This window comes from Patagioenas fasciata, chromosome 16 (genome assembly GCF_037038585.1).
Source record: "Patagioenas fasciata isolate bPatFas1 chromosome 16, bPatFas1.hap1, whole genome shotgun sequence".
NCBI classification, from domain to species: domain Eukaryota; kingdom Metazoa; phylum Chordata; class Aves; order Columbiformes; family Columbidae; genus Patagioenas; species Patagioenas fasciata.
The window spans coordinates 9,688,577-9,707,445 of NC_092535.1; the positions used below are offsets into that span (position 1 = coordinate 9,688,577).

General features: G+C 50.1%; 1 protein-coding gene across 2 annotated transcripts in view; it reads left to right on the plus strand.

Moving 5' to 3' along the window:
* Nucleotides 1–257: 257 nt before the first annotated feature.
* MMP24 (matrix metallopeptidase 24) overlaps nt 258–18,869 on the plus strand; it is a 46,253-nt gene continuing 27,641 nt past the window's right edge. The window contains exons 1-4 of one of the 2 annotated variants that reach the window (XM_065849475.2): nt 258–411; nt 2,641–2,789; nt 9,764–9,880; nt 10,443–10,747. In XM_065849475.2, coding sequence (XP_065705547.2) covers nt 313–411; nt 2,641–2,789; nt 9,764–9,880; nt 10,443–10,747 — 670 coding nt within the window. In that variant the 5' untranslated portion in view covers nt 258–312. Of the gene's footprint in view, nt 412–2,640; nt 2,801–9,763; nt 9,881–10,442; nt 10,748–18,869 lie in introns of those variants that run through there. The other variant, XM_071815632.1, reaches the window with a different exon arrangement.

Consider the following 18,869-nt stretch of genomic DNA (forward strand, 5'->3'; position numbering starts at 1 on the left):
TTCTGTGCTGCCGTGGGCCGGGGCCATTGCCGGCCTCTCTGCCTCTCCCCTGCCCGCAGTCAGAGGCGGGGAAATGGAACAAGCCCCGAGGGACGCGGCCCGGGGCTGCTGGGCCCGGCTGTCAGCTCGTCCCGCGGGGGAAGTCCGCCCGGGTGCAGCTCCCCGGTGCCGGGACCCTCGGTAGAGCAGCGGGGCCCGCAGCGCCCGGCGGAGGAAGAGGCGGCGCGGGGGCTCCTTCCGCTTCCGGCTGCCGCACGCAGCCGCAGCCTGCGCCGCTGGGCCGGAGCGCTGCCCGGAGCCCCGAGCGCTGCCATGGCGCTGAGGCGGCGCCGGGGCCTGGCCGCGGCGGGCTCGCTGCTGCCGCTGCTCTGTGCGCTGCTCCGCGCCGCCGCCGACACCAGCCCCGGCCGGGTAGGTCTGCGAGCGGGGCTGGGGCCAGCCCGGGCGGCTCTGTGGGGTGGGGAGGCCGCTGGTGCCGGAGCTGGGACCGGGGCCCGGGAAGCCCGGGGCCGGGCTGTGCGTTGCGTTGGCCCGGGGGCGGGCTGGGAAGTGGGGAGGGCAGCGGCTCCCCGGCTCCTCCGCGCCCGGGCTCTGCCGCCCGCCAGGAGCCCTCGGGCACCCCCCGTAGGGCCTCGAAGCGCTGCCGGAGCGGCCGGGCTCGGTTTCTGCTGCCGGGCTGGGCTGAGGGTGCGCGGCCGCTGTCGCTGGCAGCTCCCCGGCCTGTGCCGGGGCAGGCGGGACCCCCGTGTGCTGGGAGCACCGGCCTCCCGGGGAGAGCCGCTCGCGGTGCCTGTGCGAACGTCTCCTGGCGTCCCCGTCCCTTGCCCCGGCGTCCCCGTCCCTTGCCCCGGCGTCCCCGTCCCTTGCCCCGGCGTCCCCGTCCCTTGCCCCGGCGTCCCCGTCCCTTGCCCCGGCGTCCCCGTCCCTTGCCCCGGCGTCCCCGTCCCTTGCCCCGGCGTCCCCGTCCCTTGCCCCGGCGTCCCCGTCCCTTGCCCCGGCGTCCCCGTCCCTTGCCCCGGCGTCCCCGTCCCTTGCCCCGGCGTCCCCGTCCCTTGCCCGCTGCCGTGTCCGAGTCTGGCCGGGAGGAACAGCGGTAGTTGGTGGCAGTCCCTCTCAGAGCTATTTTGGTTACTGAGCTCTGCCCTTGCTGCTCAGAGACAGCATCCTTTGGTCAGACGGGAGGTTCAGGTGTTCCAGCGCGCTGTGCTCGTCAGAGGCCAACGCGAGGTGCCAAGGCAGCGGTAACAAATGTCCAGTCTCCAAGCCGGTTTGCAGCTTGGCTTTGCCTGGAGCCATTGCTGACGTCCATGTTGAATAGCGCCGTGTGTGAACTTTAGCATGCCTGGCCCAGGTACTGTCTTATGCCTTTGTTCTCTTGCTGCGGAAGCAAGACCTTTCTCTCTTCCCAATGGATTCCGGTATCTTCCTGTTGCCATGAAGAAATGGGGATTGTTCTCCCTCTTGTGCTCCCCTGACCTGAGCCCCTTTCCCGCTGCCCTGTTGGGCTAAGGGGCTGTGTTCGTCTCCTCTCCCTCTGAGCAACCAGGTGATTCGGCAGCGCTTGTGTGCTGAGGACTCTGTCCTGTGGGTCAGATGGGATTGTCCTCGTGGCTGGAAAAAGCTTATGGGATATCTGTTGATCTCATAGTAACCCTTGGTCGAAGTGCTGAATCGGAGGGCTGGGGTACTGGCCAGAAGAAACACTGAGGGGTGTGTGTGTGAAAGGATTTGATGGAAAGCTTCTGAAAGCAAGCCTTCTTTCAAGTTTTATTGGCGATTGCACTTGATGGTGAATTAATATTCCTTTTTCTTCTGGTATCAAAGTGAGAAGGGGAAAGAAAAAAACCCTAATTGATGGGTGTTTTTGGAAATGCTGTCCTTAACATTTTGACAAGTTTGATGTGTTTTTTTCTAAGGCTGCATTTTGGGGGGGAGGTGGGGAAAAGGGACAAAACTCCTTGAGGAGAGTTGGCTCTTTTCCTGTTTTGACAATTTGCTAGATATCTGCTATTAGTAGAGAAAAAAAATGCACCTAACCAGAGTCTCTGCAAACTTTCCCAGTGTGTTTTTTGGTGGTGCTTTTTTAAATATATTTTTTTAAAGAAATACTCCTGTGCTCAGTGCAAGTGTGAAGCTGAACCTGTGTTTGCAGGGACCGCCCGGGTTAAGCCGTTTGCTTGGGGTGATGGTTCAGAGCAGCAGCAGGCGGTGGGTGGGCAGTGGGTTCTGGGGAACGTGATGCTGTGGGGGCTGAGGGGTCTGGTGACAGCAAGGTGACAGGGTGCGCAGGGGACAGGGTGCGCAGGTGACAGGGTGCGCAGGGGGTCTCTGGAACAAGGACAGAGCTCCCTGGGCATCTCTGGTGCTCCAGAGACCTAAGCCTGCCCCAGTTACTCAGTAGGGATGATGACTGTTTTGAATTGGCAGGTCTGCTTTGTCCTGTCAGGACAAGGTGATATGAAGCTGGGTCTTCAACCTTCCCTGGGGATCAGATGATATTACCAAACCTAATTAAAAAAAGAGGGAGGTAGATGAATTTTTTGGGGGCTAGTTAGTCACTTTTTCTTTTGAGGAAATGTTCTGATCTGTTAAGTTGGAAACTTACTGTGGCATCTCACCATCTGTTTCTCTGTTTTACAGGTTTGGTTAAAAACTTACGGCTACTTACTTCCATCTGACAGCCAGACGTCTGCCTTGCAGTCGGGAAAAGCCGTGCAGTCCGCAGTTGCCACTATGCAGCAGTTTTATGGGATCCCAGTAACAGGAGTTTTGGACCAGACAACTATTGAGTAAGAGTAACGTAGGCTAATTTTGTCTTTCCCTTTCTTAACACATTGTCACATTACCTGAGTTATTATTCCAGCTATAAGAAGTCCTCAAAAGGGATATATTTGACTGACTCAGCCAGAGAAGTCTTGGTTACAGAAAGGTGCCCCTAACAAAAACATTGGGACAATCCCACCTTTTCTTTTTGCCAATAGTACTGTTTGCAAGCATGAGGAGAAGCTCCTGCTAAGTGTTGTTTTTTGTACATGGATCCCTGCTGATCATGCACAGCAAAGTGTGAATCCTGTGAGTTTCTGAAAGCAGAGAACATCGAGCGTTTCCTTTATTTCCATCTCTGTCTGGATTTAGGTGAAGATCTGGCTTCAGAAATGGCTTCTAGTGTATTTAGTAATTAACTGGAATCGTGGGTCTCCATAGATGCCATTTGTGGAGATCTACAGTTCCAATTTGAAGTGAGTCGTAGTCTGATGGCGATAGCCAAGACTAGTTAGCTGTCAGTAGTTGCCGTTTGTTGGACATCAGGTGTTCTCTGCTGTACGCTGACCGTGTGTTATCTATTGTTTGCGATCAGTGTCTCGACAGCACGGAAGCATCGATCTAAATCGCCTGGGCTGGAGCGGCTTTGTTCTTTGAAGGCTGTTGCCTTTAGCCTGCTCTTCAGCGTGTGCTGAGGTGGTTTAGGTGGTAACCCTGTTGTGCCGGGGGTGGGAGCAGTTTGTTGCTGCTGGTCCACATCATCCGCTTGACTGGATGTTGTGTATTGACTGAATCTGCTGCTGGTCTGGGCTAGGGCAGCATCCATTGACTAAAGCAGAACGCAGAGAAGGTCTTACTAATTCTGGGGGAAAGAAGCATCTCGTGGTGGGCAACAAAAGAAAGCACAAATAATAGGACTTGTTTAGGCGCTGCCTGAGAGTTTTCCCTTGACCTTTTCTTATTGCATCAACAGATCCTTTTAGAGTGTGCTCTGCCGAGTTCGTCTCTCCTGTTGCAGCACTCTGCTGGCAAAAGGGACACAGTAGCACTAAAGAATGGGGCACCAAGTAACCAAGTAGTGGGCAGAACAAAGGGGTTTGGTTGTGTGCCTTCCAGACTACAAGAAGAGGGAGAAACAGAAGAAATGAGTGAATTAGGCGGGAGAGGATCATCCATCCTGGATTGGGAGCGCCTCTCCCACACTCATTCAGCTCACAGGACAAGCCCCTTGCTCTCCATTGAGGGACAGAGAAAATCCTGTTTGTTTGTTTTCCAAATGAGTTGCAAATGAAATGCTTTTTAAAGGTGGGGATTTTCCATCTGGGATCTCTTTGCCCTTAGCAGCACAGTTTGTAAGTGAATGCTGAAGCAGAACCAGAGAGCAAGGTTGTGTATGTGCGGTTGTGTGCAGAAGCTTGCAGGTGGGATGCGTGTGAGTTGGAAGGGGCTGGGGGAAGAAGGGGCCATGGCACTGGGGGGCTAGTTTGGAAGTTAGGGCCTGCTGCCCTGTGGGCGGTGGGAGCAAACTGCATTTGGGAGTCCCTGCTTTAGTAAGTAAAAGGATTTTTCTGGTGGAAATGAAGGTGTTGCCCACATTTTACGGAGTTTGTGTAAGGGCAGGGCTTGATTGGTGCGTGACCACCCAAAGGCAGGTGGGTGAAAGACCTGGATGGTACCTCTTCGGAAACTCCACTCTCCAAAGGCTTGGAACCTCAGCTGCAACCCAGCGCGGGTGTGCTGTGCTCTACCTCCCTCTGTCCTGAATCAGGAGCTCCCTGTGTTGTATGGCAGGAGTACCTACCCAGAAATTCCGTGAAAGGAAAAACAGCTCCTAAATGCTGTTAGCAGCGAGCCTGTGTTTTGAGTTGAGGGGCACGTGTGGCTGGGCCGTGCTGGGCTGTCGGCCCAGCCCTGGTTGTGAAAGCTGAGCAAAAGGAGCAGAGCTGGCAGGCAGGCTGGCTCTGAGAGCTCGGGAGTGGATTACTCAGGCGTTTGCTAAGCTGTTAATTCAGTCTGTGGTACGAGTTTTGAGATGGCAATTATGAATTTTTCCGTTGCTTCTGTCAGTGTCGTAACCTCTGTCCCTGTAAGGTGACTTTAGAATCAGTCAGAGTGCGAAGTTACTGTTTTCTGTGGTTTCTTTGTTAGGCAACAAATTGTGCATATTCTGTTCACACTTATTATAGAAGCCTGAAGTTTTTCATCTCCTTCCCCATGTGTCCCCAGTCCCCGAGAGTGTGAAAGCCACCATGCAGGGGCTGCCAGTGGGAGTGGGGAATGGGAAGGAACAACACCGTTGGTATTGCTTACTGGGACCTGTGGGGTGGGAATGTGTTCAGCAGAGAGGCTGCCCTGAGGTACCAGCTTGTAAGGAGAGCAGGGGAGAATTTGTAGAACAGCCTCCTCGTGTCCTGCAGCTGCCAGTGCCTCGGCAAACTTCGTGCCTGCCCGCAGCTGGCGGGTGGAGTTGTAATTTTGCTTGGCAGCTGGGCAAGGCGATGGTCCTGGGAGCGTGCTGGAGAGAAGGGACACTGATGTCTAGCAAAAGTGATGACTGCTGTGTTTGTTGTAATCAATCACATGGCCCTGGACGGAGCCGAGAAATAGTCTTAGTGGTGTTGGGAGTGTCTCATGTGTCTTGTGCTGTGTTTTCAGTCTGTTGAAAAGATTACTGACCTTGGGATACATGACACTGTTTGAAGATACCACTCCCACCGGCGCAGGAGTAGGTGACTGAATGACACCTTCCCTGATTTAACAGAGTCTTGTGGAGGGATTGGAAGGGACCTCGAAAGCTCATCCAGTCCCAGTGCAATCCTCCCACCGGAGCAGGAACACCCAGCTGAGGTTCCACAGGAAGGTGTCCAGGCGGGTTTGAATGTCTGCAGAGAAGGAGACTCCACAACCTCCCTGAGGAGCCTGGGCCAGGCTCTGGCACCCTCACTGGGAAGAAGTTTCTTCTCAAATTTAAGTGGAACCTCCTGTGTTCCAGTTTGCACCCATTGCCCCTTGTCCTGTCACTGGTTGTCACCGAGAAGAGCCTGGCTCCAGCCTCCTGACACTCCCCGTTTCCATATTGATCCCCATGAATGAGTCCCCCCTCAGTCTCCTCTTCTCCAGCTCCAGAGCCCCAGCTCCCTCAGCCTTTCCTCACACGGGAGATGCTCCACTCCCTTTAGCATCCTGGTGGCTGCGCTGGACTCTCTCCAGCAGTTCCCTGTCCTTCTGGAACTGAGGGGCAACAACTGGACACAATATTCCAGGTGTGGTCTCCCCAGGGCAGAGTAGAGGGGCAGGAGAACCTCTCTGACCTACTGACCACCCCCTTCTAACCCACCCCAGGTACCATTGGCCTTCCTGGCCACAAGGGCCCAGTGCTGGCTCATGGTCCTCCTGCTAATGCCAAGTATAAACTTGTGTTATTCTCGTGCTAATTAAAAAAAAGGCTGCGGGGTGGGGGAAGGAAACCATAAGTATCTGAATTGTGCGTCGAGTAATTGTCTTTTGCGGTTGTTTCTGATGTGATGTGTTTTTATAAATCCCCTGGAGCACAGAAGGGGTTATCCAAAGTGCTCAGTAGAGAATGGCTGTCCGAAAGCTCAGCTGAAGAAGATCAACAGCAGCAAGCTACAGCTTTGTGATTATTTTGCCGTAGATCTGCCCTGCTGAGAAAATAAGAGATGGCTGGTCTTGTACCTGGCCCATGAGGTTAGACTGGGTTCCCTATGTCTGGGAAGTACGTTGAATCAGGGAACTGATACAGGAAAACATTCCCAGCCTTACTTGAGCTCAGGAGCACAACTCGGGTACTGGCTCTACCCAGGTAGTTGGGCTTTATTGCCGGGTCTGTTTCGGAATGTGTGTAGCCGAGCTCTGGAGCAAACTGTGGTAGAATATGGGGGTTCAGACAGGCCCAGGTGTTACGGGGTTGAAAGAGGAGTTAGGCAGCTGTGCATAGCGTGAATCTGTCGGCAGCTCTGCAAACACCGATACCTTGGCAGCTTTGGCTGAAGAAGCCCCTGAAGGCCAGGGTGCTGGCGTTGCAGCTCCGCCATGGGACGGGGCCGGCATGGGCAGGGAACTTGGCTGTCTTTGAGGGAATGAACTCTTGGCTGGGTCTCTGTGCAGTTCTGGTTGGCTCCGACAGCCCCTGTGGGGCTGATCTCCCGCAGCCTGTTGGGCGTGGGGCAGCCGGTGTCCGTCCCTCAAGCGGGCCTGGGGGGTGAGGGGCTCGAGGGTGTGTTGCTGGTGTCTCAGCAGAGCTGGCACTGCCCGGGAAAGTCCTGCTGTCCCGTCCCACACATCCACCATGGTTTGGTAACACTCTCCTCTTACTTTTTGCCTTCTAGATGATAACCAGTAAAGGTAGAACAGAAGGTGATTTTCTGACTGTGATCAGGGCCTGATGGTGTTCAGAGTACTGGAGCTCTCACGTAGCTCAGGAGATGAAAACCTCATTCACACTGTGGTTTGTATCGTGTTATGCTATGAAAACTCGGTGCCGTATCACGTGACTGGAATTTTTTAAAAAATACTCAGAAATATCTAGGCTACGTTAAGCCGAACATCTCTCTAGCAGAGTGGCAGAAGCAATGCGAAAGAACACAAATAAAGGACACTTGGAAAAACACAGTGTATTGGGGTTGAGTTATTATGGATTTTCTGAAAGCAAACCTCAGATGTGTTGCTTCTCTTTGAAGGTGGCAGCAGTTGTGTGGGCAAGACATTTCCTTACGTTTCTGAAAGACGTACCGTACCGATAACTGCAAGGTGATGTAAGAGGGGAAGATGTGTGCTGGCTTTATGTACCCAGCTTGGGTTCCTGTTATGTTCGGTTCTATGTGTGTAGCAAGTCTCATTTGCTCCGTTCGTGGTGGGGAGCAGATGACAGGTGAGTGCACTTTGTAAGCCCGCGCAGGTTTTAGATGTAGGAAGTGACCTAAGGAGAGGTCGGCTGCTCCGCTTCCCGAACGGTGTGTGCTGTGAAAGAAGGTCCTTGTGAGGCTGGATGAGGCAAAGTGTCTGTCTGGTTTTTATTTAAAAGGTGTTCTGAAAAGAAGTCTTGAAAACCGTCTCCTGCGGGTGGGAAGAGGCTCCCATCCTGAAGGTGTGGGGCTAATATTTCTGGTAGATGAGATGTATATTGCTTAGGCTCAAGCATGTGGGCACATATGGACTGCTTATCACTGGCTGGCTGCAGCTGATGGGGGAATGTCTGCATTGGGAGGCCAAAACTTGTCCCTAGGTGGCTGGGGATGTGGGGAAGCCCTGCTGAGGAGAGGGGAGAGAACTGGGTAGTCAAGTGGTGGGCTATGTGATACTGTGATATTGTGATACTGTGATTAGGGGCCTAGAGCACTTTTCTTATGAGGAGAGAGCCGTGTCTGTTCAGCTTGAGAAGAGAAGCTGAGAGGGGATCTCATCAGTGTTTATAAATATCTCAGGGTGGGTGTCAGAGGATGGACCAGACTGCTTTCAGTGGTGCCCAGTGACAGAGGAGAGGTGACAGAGCACTGGAAGAGGCTGCCCAGAGAGGTTGTGAAGTCTCCTCCTATGGCTGGACTAGATGATCTCCAGAGGTCCCTTCCAACCTCAACCATTCTGTGACTCTGTGAAATCTGCCAGGATTGGCTACGATGCTCTTCTTGTGTGTGCCCAGGCAGTGGCGTGTTCCGTATCTCATGTCCTGCAGTGTGTTCTCAAGGCCTTGTGTCACAGTGGATACTTGCCCTTGCTGTCAGACCAAACGTGCAAAACCCCTGACGAATGCCAGGGCCACGTCCCCAGCAGCAGCCCAAGCTGGGCCGAGGGCCACTGTGCTCAGGAGGCTGTGGCCAGACACCACTTGCATTATTCCTGGGTGCTGGTCTTCTGTCCTGGGCTGCACTGCAAAATCCTAAAGAATGTGGCTGGGGTAGAAATCTGCTGTGCTGGGACCTTTGGAGAGCAGTACCTGTAGTTTCTGTGTTCCTGTCCCTGTCTCCTCTCTCCCCCGCTGCCACATGGGCAGATTCCTTGCTCCATAAGCTGCTTCTGACTTCTCTGGAGTGTGCCAGCACCAGCGAGATGGATAGTGTTCTGGGGTACAGTCGATTTCTCCTTGTCAGATAATGATTTATATCAGAAAAGGACTTCTTGAGACCATCTACTGCAACCTCCTCCTCAAACAGGGACAGCTGGAGCAGGTTGCCCAGGACCACGTCCAGTTGGGTTTGGGATACCTCCAAGGATGAAGACTCTACCTGTGCCAGTGCTTGAGCACCTTCAACCTGGTGCAAGAAACAGGCAAAGATCTGTTGAGACTGGAGAAGAAGGAGGTTGGGGAGGAGACCTGTCTTCTCTGATGGTCGGAGCTGGGTCCTGTGCAAGGGACAGCAGCCTTTGCTCTTCCAGGTCACCTGGCCATAGAGACAAAAGGTTCCTACGTGACGAGGGACATGAAAAGAGTCAAGGCTTATGGGGAGGACCTAACAGAACTTGGTGACTGTGACCCACAGATTGGAGTGGTCTGTTCTGGTTATTACAGGTGTAAGCCTTTGTTGCTACCTGGGAGGGTCGTGGTTGCTCATTTTCGGTCTTATCTAGCAAGTTACAAATTGGAGGTTGTTTTGCTGGCACAGGAGCACTTTAACAATGGAGAGTGGATAGAGCAGGTGATGGCAGAGTTTGATCCATCCCACTGCACACGCGTGTGCGGTTTTGATCTGGGCCTCTCTTGTGGCATTATTGTCACTAAGCTCTTGACAAGCGTGAGGTCTACATGATCTGGTGCCTGTGTTTCCACAAAGAAAAATGAATTATTTGGGGTGTACTGGGGTGTGGATTGTCAGCAGAGGTGGATGTGCAGCTCTGTGCATAGAGGGTGAACCCAAGAGAGGGGATACTGAGCCCTTCTTGGTGTCTGCACTGACCGTCCTTCGGAGCCCTTCCAGCCACCCCGAGTTCTTTGGAATCTCTTTTTCCAGACTGTTTGTTTCCAAACTCTTTCCTTCCCTTCCAGGTGGATGAAGAAGCCTCGATGTGGAGTTCCAGATCATCCCCACCTACGCCATAGCCGGAGGAAAAAGCGGTATGCACTAACTGGACAGAAGTGGAGGCAGAAGCATATAACCTACAGGTATAGACCCCTCCATGCGCCTTTTTTTGGGGGGGGAAAAAAGGTTCTGTATTTGTCTGGTAAGCAAATGTTGTAAGTAAGTACTTTTTGCTCCAATGGCTGCGTGAGCCTTTAGATGCTCAGAACATGCTGGGGGGAAACACTTTGAGAGCACTGGAGTAACTGAAGAGTCTATTCTCAATGAGAAAATGAATGATGAGTAAAGATGTGTGCTGGGTTCCATTTTAGCACAATGATTTCAGACAAAATCCAAAGTGATTTACATTTTTAAACCACCTTGTTTAGCTGTCTACACCAGGACTGAAAGGTTCTCAGGTTTTTAGGCAGGGATGCAAGATTAACCAAAGCATTGGGAAGATTCTTGTTAGTAAATGCAAAACGTAGTTTTGTTTGTAACTTTATTTGTAATGGCAAAACTTTGCGTGCACAAAGTAGTAGCTGCAAAAAAGAAAGACCCTTTGGAAATGGAAACCGTGTAGATGTGGCTGTGTACTGGAATTATAGTAAGAAATCTTCAATGTGTTCTGCAAGTTTAAAGGACACTTCTTTCTCATCCGCACAGCGTACACAACTATACCCCCAAGGTTGGAGAGGTCGATACGAGGAGAGCCATCCGACAGGCGTTTGACGTTTGGCAGAGGGTGACACCGCTGACCTTTGAAGAGGTCCCCTACCACGAAATTAAAAATGACAGAAAGGAGGCAGATATTATGATATTTTTTGCTTCTGGTTTCCATGGAGACAGTTCTCCGTTTGATGGAGAAGGTGGATTCCTAGCTCACGCTTACTTTCCTGGACCAGGAATAGGAGGAGATACTCACTTTGATTCCGATGAGCCCTGGACCCTGGGAAATTCTAATCACGATGGTAAGAGCGCAGGTCATTTTTCAGAACAAGGATGAGTTGAATGTAGATGCATTGACAGGCTTTCACCTAGAAAATATTTGGGTGGTGGAGCTTTCACCTCCCATACAGTGGTTCAAATGTTTTCTCAAACGTGGATTATATCTTCAATGGGTCAATAATTTTGTCAGTAGGTTTGTGACTCCGCATGCCTCTGTGCACGGGTGTGAATGTTGAGGTGTGGACACAAGTGTGTGTCTGCTGACTTTTTCCTTCTCTCAAGATTTGCACCATAGTTGCTACAGAAACCACAGCTCTGGGGGGCAAGGGTGAGCAACAGAGAGTTGAGAAGTGAGACCTGGATCTCCTGGAACGCTTACCAAGGGCCAATGGAGTTGTAACGGCGAACAGGAAGTTGAGAGAGTGAAGACCTTTGAACGTCAAGTTGTTTGGATCAATATTTGTTTTCCCACAGTCTGAGTGTGGTCCCAGTTCCTCCCATCAGACACTGGGACTGGCTGATTTGTTAGGGAAGACTAATGTTTTTGTGATATTAAGCAGTTTCTGTGTCTTTCTAGCTTTATCTTGCTCTCTAATGGCAATGAGCACTTTCTCATCTATTTTCAAATCTTTACTTGAGAATAGTGATGACTTGTGAACAGTTTAAGTTGGAAAACTAGAATTTTACAGTGGCCCTGTAAGATATCACTCAAATTTCCTCTAACCTTAGTGGTTTAGGAGGCGCAATGTGTCTTTAAACTTTTGAGGATTCAAAATCAGGTTTTGAAACATTTTCTAAGGATTGGAAGTTTATTTTGAATGTAGATATGGCTTGATTTTTTTAAAGTATCTAGAAACACAGGAGCATTGTTGTGGCCGTGATGTCTAAGGATGCATGCAGAGGTGATGTCTTTCATTAGAGCGCACAGTCTGAAAAGTAGAAAAGCTTTCAGGCATGCAAGCCACCTTCAGGCCTGAGCTAAAAGTGCCAGCTTGCTTTCCAAATGGAATGGAAATGAGAAAATCCCTGGGAGTTTTGAGTCTGTATCCATCAAGTCCTATTTGAAAGGAAATGGAGCTGGCAAGTTCAGCATGGGAATGCTGATTTGTAGGGAAACAGGAATGATGTGATACTTGTCTTCTCAGGGGAAGAGAAGTGATGTTTCCTGGCATGTTTAAATGCCCGGATGAGATGTAGGCAGAGAAAGAGAGAGGTGACAGCCCGTGGGTTGTGGGGTTACGGTGTGGCAGAGCAGCACAGTTGCTGTCTGGAAGTGTCACGGATTTTTATTTCTTGGTTTGTGGCTGGAGGGCAGTTTGTGGGTTTCCCTGAGGATCGGGATTGACAATCGGACTGAGCGCCGACCTTGCCAGAGCTGCCTCTGCAGCAGTTCGGTGTGTTTGCCCTTCACTAGCGATCTGTGCGGGTTCAGTCTGCTCTCGGGAGTTATTTCCTCCCATCTCTGGGGTGTGAGGGTCGTTCATGCACAGGATGTGACTTCCCAGGTGTGAGACCTGCGAGTGCTGGCTCTGGGATAGAAGGTCCTTACGGGAAGGTGGAAGGGGAGGGTTTGACAACATGTGCTTGGTTTTTCCTCTTTTTTCCTCACAAAAAGCTTCCTCTGATGACAAGCTTAAGCAAGATTGGGAGACAGCTTAAAGACTGGCAGGGATGACTCTGGGGAAAATTCTCCACTGGCCAGGATGTTCTAACATATATTATCACTTTTTTTTTTTAATAGTTTTTAGGATGGTGTTTGAGAGCAGTGTATACAATGAATAGAGCATCTCTTACTTTATAAAAGCACTTTCCATGTGGTTCTTTCAAAAACATAACGTGTTTCTCTGGTGTGCTGAGTGTCATGAGTAGTGTCCTCCGAGCGCATGTAATTGGTATGTGAGGAGCCGATGTGTGTGAAAATTGATAGAAGAGTTGAGATTTCCATTCCAGAGGATAAATGTCGTTTGTGTATTTGTTTTCAAAGAACCAGCTGGCACACTCGTTTGAAAACTCTTCTAAAAAAGTCGCCAACGAGGATGTTGGGAGTGGCAGGGTCATATTTGTCCCCTCCACCTGCGGGAAGCACTGATGTTCGAAAGGGAATTTCAGGTATTGAGGATGAGGGGGTAACCTGTAGTCAGAGCATTATCCATGTGAATGTTAAATGTGAGGAATTTGGTTTTGCCCATGTTCTTAGCCTTGGTTTGCGTATGTGAAGATGTCCTGTTCCCTCACTGGGTGATCCAGGACTTTTTAGGATGAATTTTCCTTCTGTGTCACTAGATCCAGATTCTCACCTCTACCAGGTCTTAAAGAGTTTCTTCTTGGTCAGAAGTTTCCTGCACTGCTGGTTTTCATTGGCAAGAAGATGTTAGCAAGGGCAATACTGTCTTTTTAACAGGAGGTATTTCTTCAAATATGGTCTTTGCTTGTCTTTATGACGTGTGTTTTGGGGCAATGGGATTGTTCCGTCTGGAACTGAAGAAGTGTCTGAATGAAAGAACAAAAATACCCTACAGTAGATCAATAACAAAACTCGCGTTTATTCAGATGCAAAAAGGAACTGCTCTGGCCATTCAGCATCCATTCCGTGACTGTGTAAGTCTTAAAATAGCCATGAAGTAACAACAGTATCCTTATATCAACCCACAGAATATCAGCATGTCAAACGTTCCACTCCTGACAAGAACGTGTATTGGTTGGAGGGAAAATTTGAAGAGTCTGCCTCAAAGCTCTCTTAGCCTTGCAGTGATTGTAAAGATAAATCTCTGGTCAACAGAGCAGGATGCTGTAACTGGCACCGTAGGTCCTCAGAGTCCATATAATTTTGTTACAAACCGGTGTGATCTGCAGCTTTGCTTTTGTTGGTCTCTGTGTGTCTTGCTGTGGTGTGGCCCCTGGAGAGTTTCGCTAAGTCCGTGCTTGGGTGCAGCTGTCACCCACCAGCTGGTGGAGGGTTAGTTGGGACTGATCTACTCATTTCATTGTGCATGACCGTTGTTACACTGCTTTTGCCCCTTGTGGACAGCCATGTCCCTTAAAATTATTGGTATAATCATAGTAACTGATGCTGCTGATTGTCTTTCTGAGACTATGGTAACAAAGGCAGGTGCACCAGCACTGTTATTTTATGCTGTGAAGAATCATCCTGCACAGGCTTTCAAAGTGAATGCAAAGTTTGCTTCCCCTGGATATTAGTTCCAGTTCCACTCTCATGCAATTCCTTGAGCTGAGTAATACTCTACCTTCAATTTGTGATTGCTGATTTATCATCTTAATTGTACTGCCTTCTCTGACATTCCCATAAGCAAGCTGTGGAAGGTTAATTTAGATAACATTATGGTGAGGATGTGCAAAACCAGGCAGGGAGCTGAACTCCTGGAACAGACTTTCTACTTTCTCCAAGTCTTGGGCCTTTGATACTTGACATGTGCTGTAGGAGCAGCAAAGCAAGCTATGAACTGCCTGTCTCAAGGCTCACAGCCGCTGACAGACGTTGCTCACCGTAGGCAGCAAAGCCTGTGCCCGAAAGAGGGTGAACGGACTTGACCCTGCTGGGATCTCTCTCCTTGGCTGCCTCAGTGTCTTATCTCACTTGGAGCGAGCACAGAGGTGCTGCATGGAATCCATTACTAAATGGCCAAATCAAATATTTTCTAGGCTTTATATGAAAATAGTAATTATATATATGTGTATCTCCAACAACAGGTTGAAAAGGAATCTTGAGTCGCTGAAGTAAGTTCTGTCAGTTTAATTATCCACATTACACGTGTCTGCCCTTACAGCCCTCTGACAACTCAATTTAATCCAGGTTAATTACAGGGAGTAAATTTTGATCTCCAGTTTAACACTGTGAGCAGTATCAATAACAATCCCAGGCAAATCTTCTTCATGGTCCTTTAAAGTAGAAGACCATTGCAGCTATGCACGTTGTCAACACCATACCGCTAAACATGTGGTGTCTGCCAGCCCACTGCAGATATTAGCTTTATATAGATAGAGCTGCATAAAGCTATTCTCCATATTCCTCTGTTGGTCGTGGCAATATGTGCTCTGTCATCTCCGCGGGGACCCGTGCCAGTGTCTGACCAGGGCTGGTGACGCTGGATGATCGGGTAGTGAGGTGGACTAAGAACTGGCTGAAGGGAAGAAGCCAGAGAGTCGTGGTCAATGGGGCAGAGTCCAGTTGAGGCCTGGATCCAGTGCAGTGCCTCAGGGGTCAGTGCTGGGGCTGTATTATTCAATATATTGATCAACAACTTGGATGAGGGAATAGAGTGACTGTCAGCAAGTTTGCTGATGACGCCAAGCTGGGAGGAGTGGCTGACACTGGAAGCTGTGCTGCCATCCAGAGACCTGGACAGGCTGGAGAGCTGGGCAGGAAAAAAATATAATGAAATAGAACAAGGGCAAATGCAGAGTCTTGAATCTGGGCAGGAACAACCCCAGGTTCCAGTATAAGTTGAGGAATGACCTATTAGAGAGCAGCGTACGGGAAAGGGACCTGGGGGTCCTGGGGACAGCAGGGTGACCATGAGCCAGCACTGGGCCCTTGTGGCCAGGAAGGCCAATGGTACCTGGGGTGGATTAGAAGGGGGTGGTCAGTAGGTCAGAGAGGTTCTCCTGTCCCTCTGCTCTGCCCTGGGGAGACCACACCTGGGATATTGTGTCCAGTTGTGGCCCCTCAGTTCCAGAAGGACAGGGAACTGCTGGAGAGAGTCCAGCGCAGCCACCAAGATGCTGAAGGGAGTGGAGCATCTCCTGTGTGAGGAAAGGCTGAGGGAGCTGGGGCTCTGGAGCTGGAGAAGAGGAGACTGAGGGGTGACTCATTCATGGGGATCAATATGGAAAGGGGGAGTGTCAGGAGGATGGAGCCAGGCTCTTCTCAGTGACAACCAGTGACAGGACAAGGAGTAATGGGTACAAACTGGAACACAGGAGATTCCACTTAAATATGAGAAGAAACTTCTTGATGGTGAGGGTGGCAGAGCCTGGCCCAGGCTGCCCAGGGAGGTTGTGAAGTCTCCTTCTCTGCAGACATTCAAACCCGCCTGGACACCTTCCTGTGGAACCTCAGCTGGGTGTTCCTGCTCCATGGGGTGATTGCACTGGATGAGCTTTCTAGGTCCCTTCCAACCCTGACATTCTGGGATTCTGTGGACTGCCACTGCTGGGCTGTCCCACCTGCCACGGTGACACCATCTGTCAGCGTCCTCTGCCGTCTGGATTGCTTTCCAAAGCATTTGTCTTCCAGACACCGTGTTGGTCAAGAAATGCACTGATGTGGTAGTAAAAGGCTTAAAGTGGAGCAGTAATGATTTAGGGAAGACATTTAAAGAACCTTGCTGATGGGTTCTGAGGTATCCATGCCCTGCCAGCAATCACCAGAATTTTTCTTTCGTTGTGGCCAGGGTTGAGCTCCAAGGGCCTCCCTGTCATTGCTGCCTGTCTGGTGTTCTCAGGGGGAGCAGCTGCTTCAGCTTTGTCAGGAAACACCTCCAGCTGAGGAGTTATTCCCGCGGTGACCCTAGTGTAACTCATCTTTCTATCACATCCCATCTCCTCACAGTTCACAGGATTCATTTTTCAGTGTCCCCTGTTGCATGTGCTGTCCCACACTGTGCAGCTTCGCACCTGTATCAAGTTCTGTGTGTAAGTGCAGGATTAACACTGGGACTGCTCCTCAGATATTGGCAAGAAACGCAAGTAAACAAATATTGTAATTGTTACAACAAATATGTCCCCATTGATCCCAGTGGGTTTCTCTGGAGGCTTCTTTGGAAAGCTACTTGTTCAGGCCTTCTGACGAAAAGCCAACCAAAAAGAGCGGCAGCGTTTGCAGGCACTGCCAGAACTGGTGCAGGAGGTGACACCTCAGTAGTCGCTTTCAATGCCAGATCAGTGCAGGAGCTTCTGAAGAATCACTGGAGGAAAAAACACCTGAAGCACCTTCTGGGAAGGCTTCTGTCAGCCACAGAGGAGAGGAATGGGGCAGGTTTTTCTCTGTGGTTCCAGCACAAGGACTAGCATTGTTTCAGGGGGCATCTGCCTGGCTAACAGAGCCAGCGCTCCTGCAGCTGCCATCTGGCCATCACATATGTTCAGGAACCTGTGCAGGTTTTTCAGGACAGCCAAATACTGCTGGAGCTGCCCGATTGCTCAGCAAGGTCTTCAAGGAGAAAGTTTTGATTAGAGTAGCTAATTTTGGAGGATAGTCTTCCTGAGAGCCAGCCTGTTGTACCTACTGGTGGGGGACATGCGTAGCTTTGAGCTGATGTTTAATCTGCTGGACAGTGCGTTCAGAGTGATATCTTCACTGGAGGTTAACTGTTTTCTATCCTGGCAGTATTAATATCACCAACCTTGATTCTCTTGCCGCTTGTATTCCTGTTCCTGAAGACAGGATTCTCTCGCCAGTGGAATTCGGTTGCACAAACACAGGCGTTTAGCCAAGCTTTGAGAGCCACTCCTGTCCCAGCTTGGGCTGTTCTTGTTAAGAAATCAGGTGCGTCAAATTAATTTGAGCTTGAACCTGAATGTCCTGGTACTCTGTTTATTCCTACTATGATTACAAAGTTCTTAAAATTGCCAAGGCACCTCCAGATTTTTTGCTGCAGCATTGCTCCTGCTTGGAGTGTGTCCCATTTAGATCACTGACCTTGCCTGTGTCCATTTGGTCCATCTCGGGTGTCTTCTGGAGGATGTCCTATGCTTCTGTACTCGTTGCCTTTGCTGTCATGTCTGAGTACTTAAACCTGCTTACTTGTTTTGAATACCTTAGAAGGACATTAAAGATACAATATGAAAGGTTTCTTCTCAAAAAATCCACAGATACTGAGCAATGTTGTTATATTTTATGGACTGTGTCTACCTAGAACAGGTTCTTGTTCTACAGACTGTCTTATGGAATAGGGGTATGGATTTCCCTGTTCAGATTCCTGGATCTTAGAGGGATAGATAATTTGACCTTGAATGAGAAACAATATTCAAGTACCATGCTTTTAATTCTCAGCTTCTGAAACTTTGCAGACTAGTGCTCTGAGTCCGCAGTCAGATGCTTTAGGTCTCCGCTCAGTTTAAACGGAGCACAAGGGATGATGCCCATCACTGGCAGGTTTCTCCCAGCGCCTCTTTCTATTTCTTCCCCTTTGAACCAAGGGAAGGTTGAAGTGGGCACAGTGTGAACCAGATGGGGAACAGATATAGCCAAATATTGTCTTTCTCTTCCTTTCTCCTGATCTGGTTTACCTTAGAGCTGCCCCAGCTCTTGGGCTCAGTTGGAAGAGCAGGTAGACATGGGGGGCAGGATGAAGGGTGCTGCCCTTTCCACTGCAAGATGCACATCGGGATCATAAAACCACAGCAACACTATTGTGTGTCTACATTCTGGGTAGAGTTTTATTTCTTCAAACCTGTTAGTTTCTGCCTGTCATTCTCTTTGCCTTTTTTTTTTTCTTCCTGCTCTTTTTCACTATTTTCGTGCAGAAAGATTTTCCTGTTCCTTAGCGGGATCTCTTTGCAAAGCCACCTTCACTTTTGTCTGTAGCACATGGCTGAAACCACTGATGTTTTGGTTTTAACAAGAATGGAGTGTGGTGTTTGGGGCCTCCAGGTGTGCCAGCAAACTGGGAAGAGTCCAGTGCAGGAGCACAGGGGTGATAGGGGCTTGGAGCAAGGAGGAACACGGGAACTGGGCTCGTTCAGCCTAGCGAGGAGGAGGAGGATGGGGAGGAAGCATCTGAGGGGATATTACAGGGAGGACAGAGCCGCACTCTGCTTGGAGGTGAACAGAGGAAGGAGTGAAGGGCAATGGGCACAAGCCGCAACAAGGAAAACCCCGCCTGGGCAGAAGGAAGATAATTCTTCAGCAGCAGCGCATTCAGCGCTGGGCTGGTTGATGCCCTGAGCAACCCGCTGTAGTTTTGCGATGAGCCCTGTTTGAAGCAGACATTGCAGACTTGACCTCCAGACGTGCCTTTCAATCCGAGGTGTTCTGTGATTCTTTACCATTGCCAAACAGACAGAATTTTAATTCCTAGAACTTAAGAGCAAATTGGGGTAACTACTTGTGGCAGTTCTGAGCTGTTACAAGGTACTCAGCTCATAAAATTCTCTTTTCTATCACACTTTTGAAGTACCACCTCT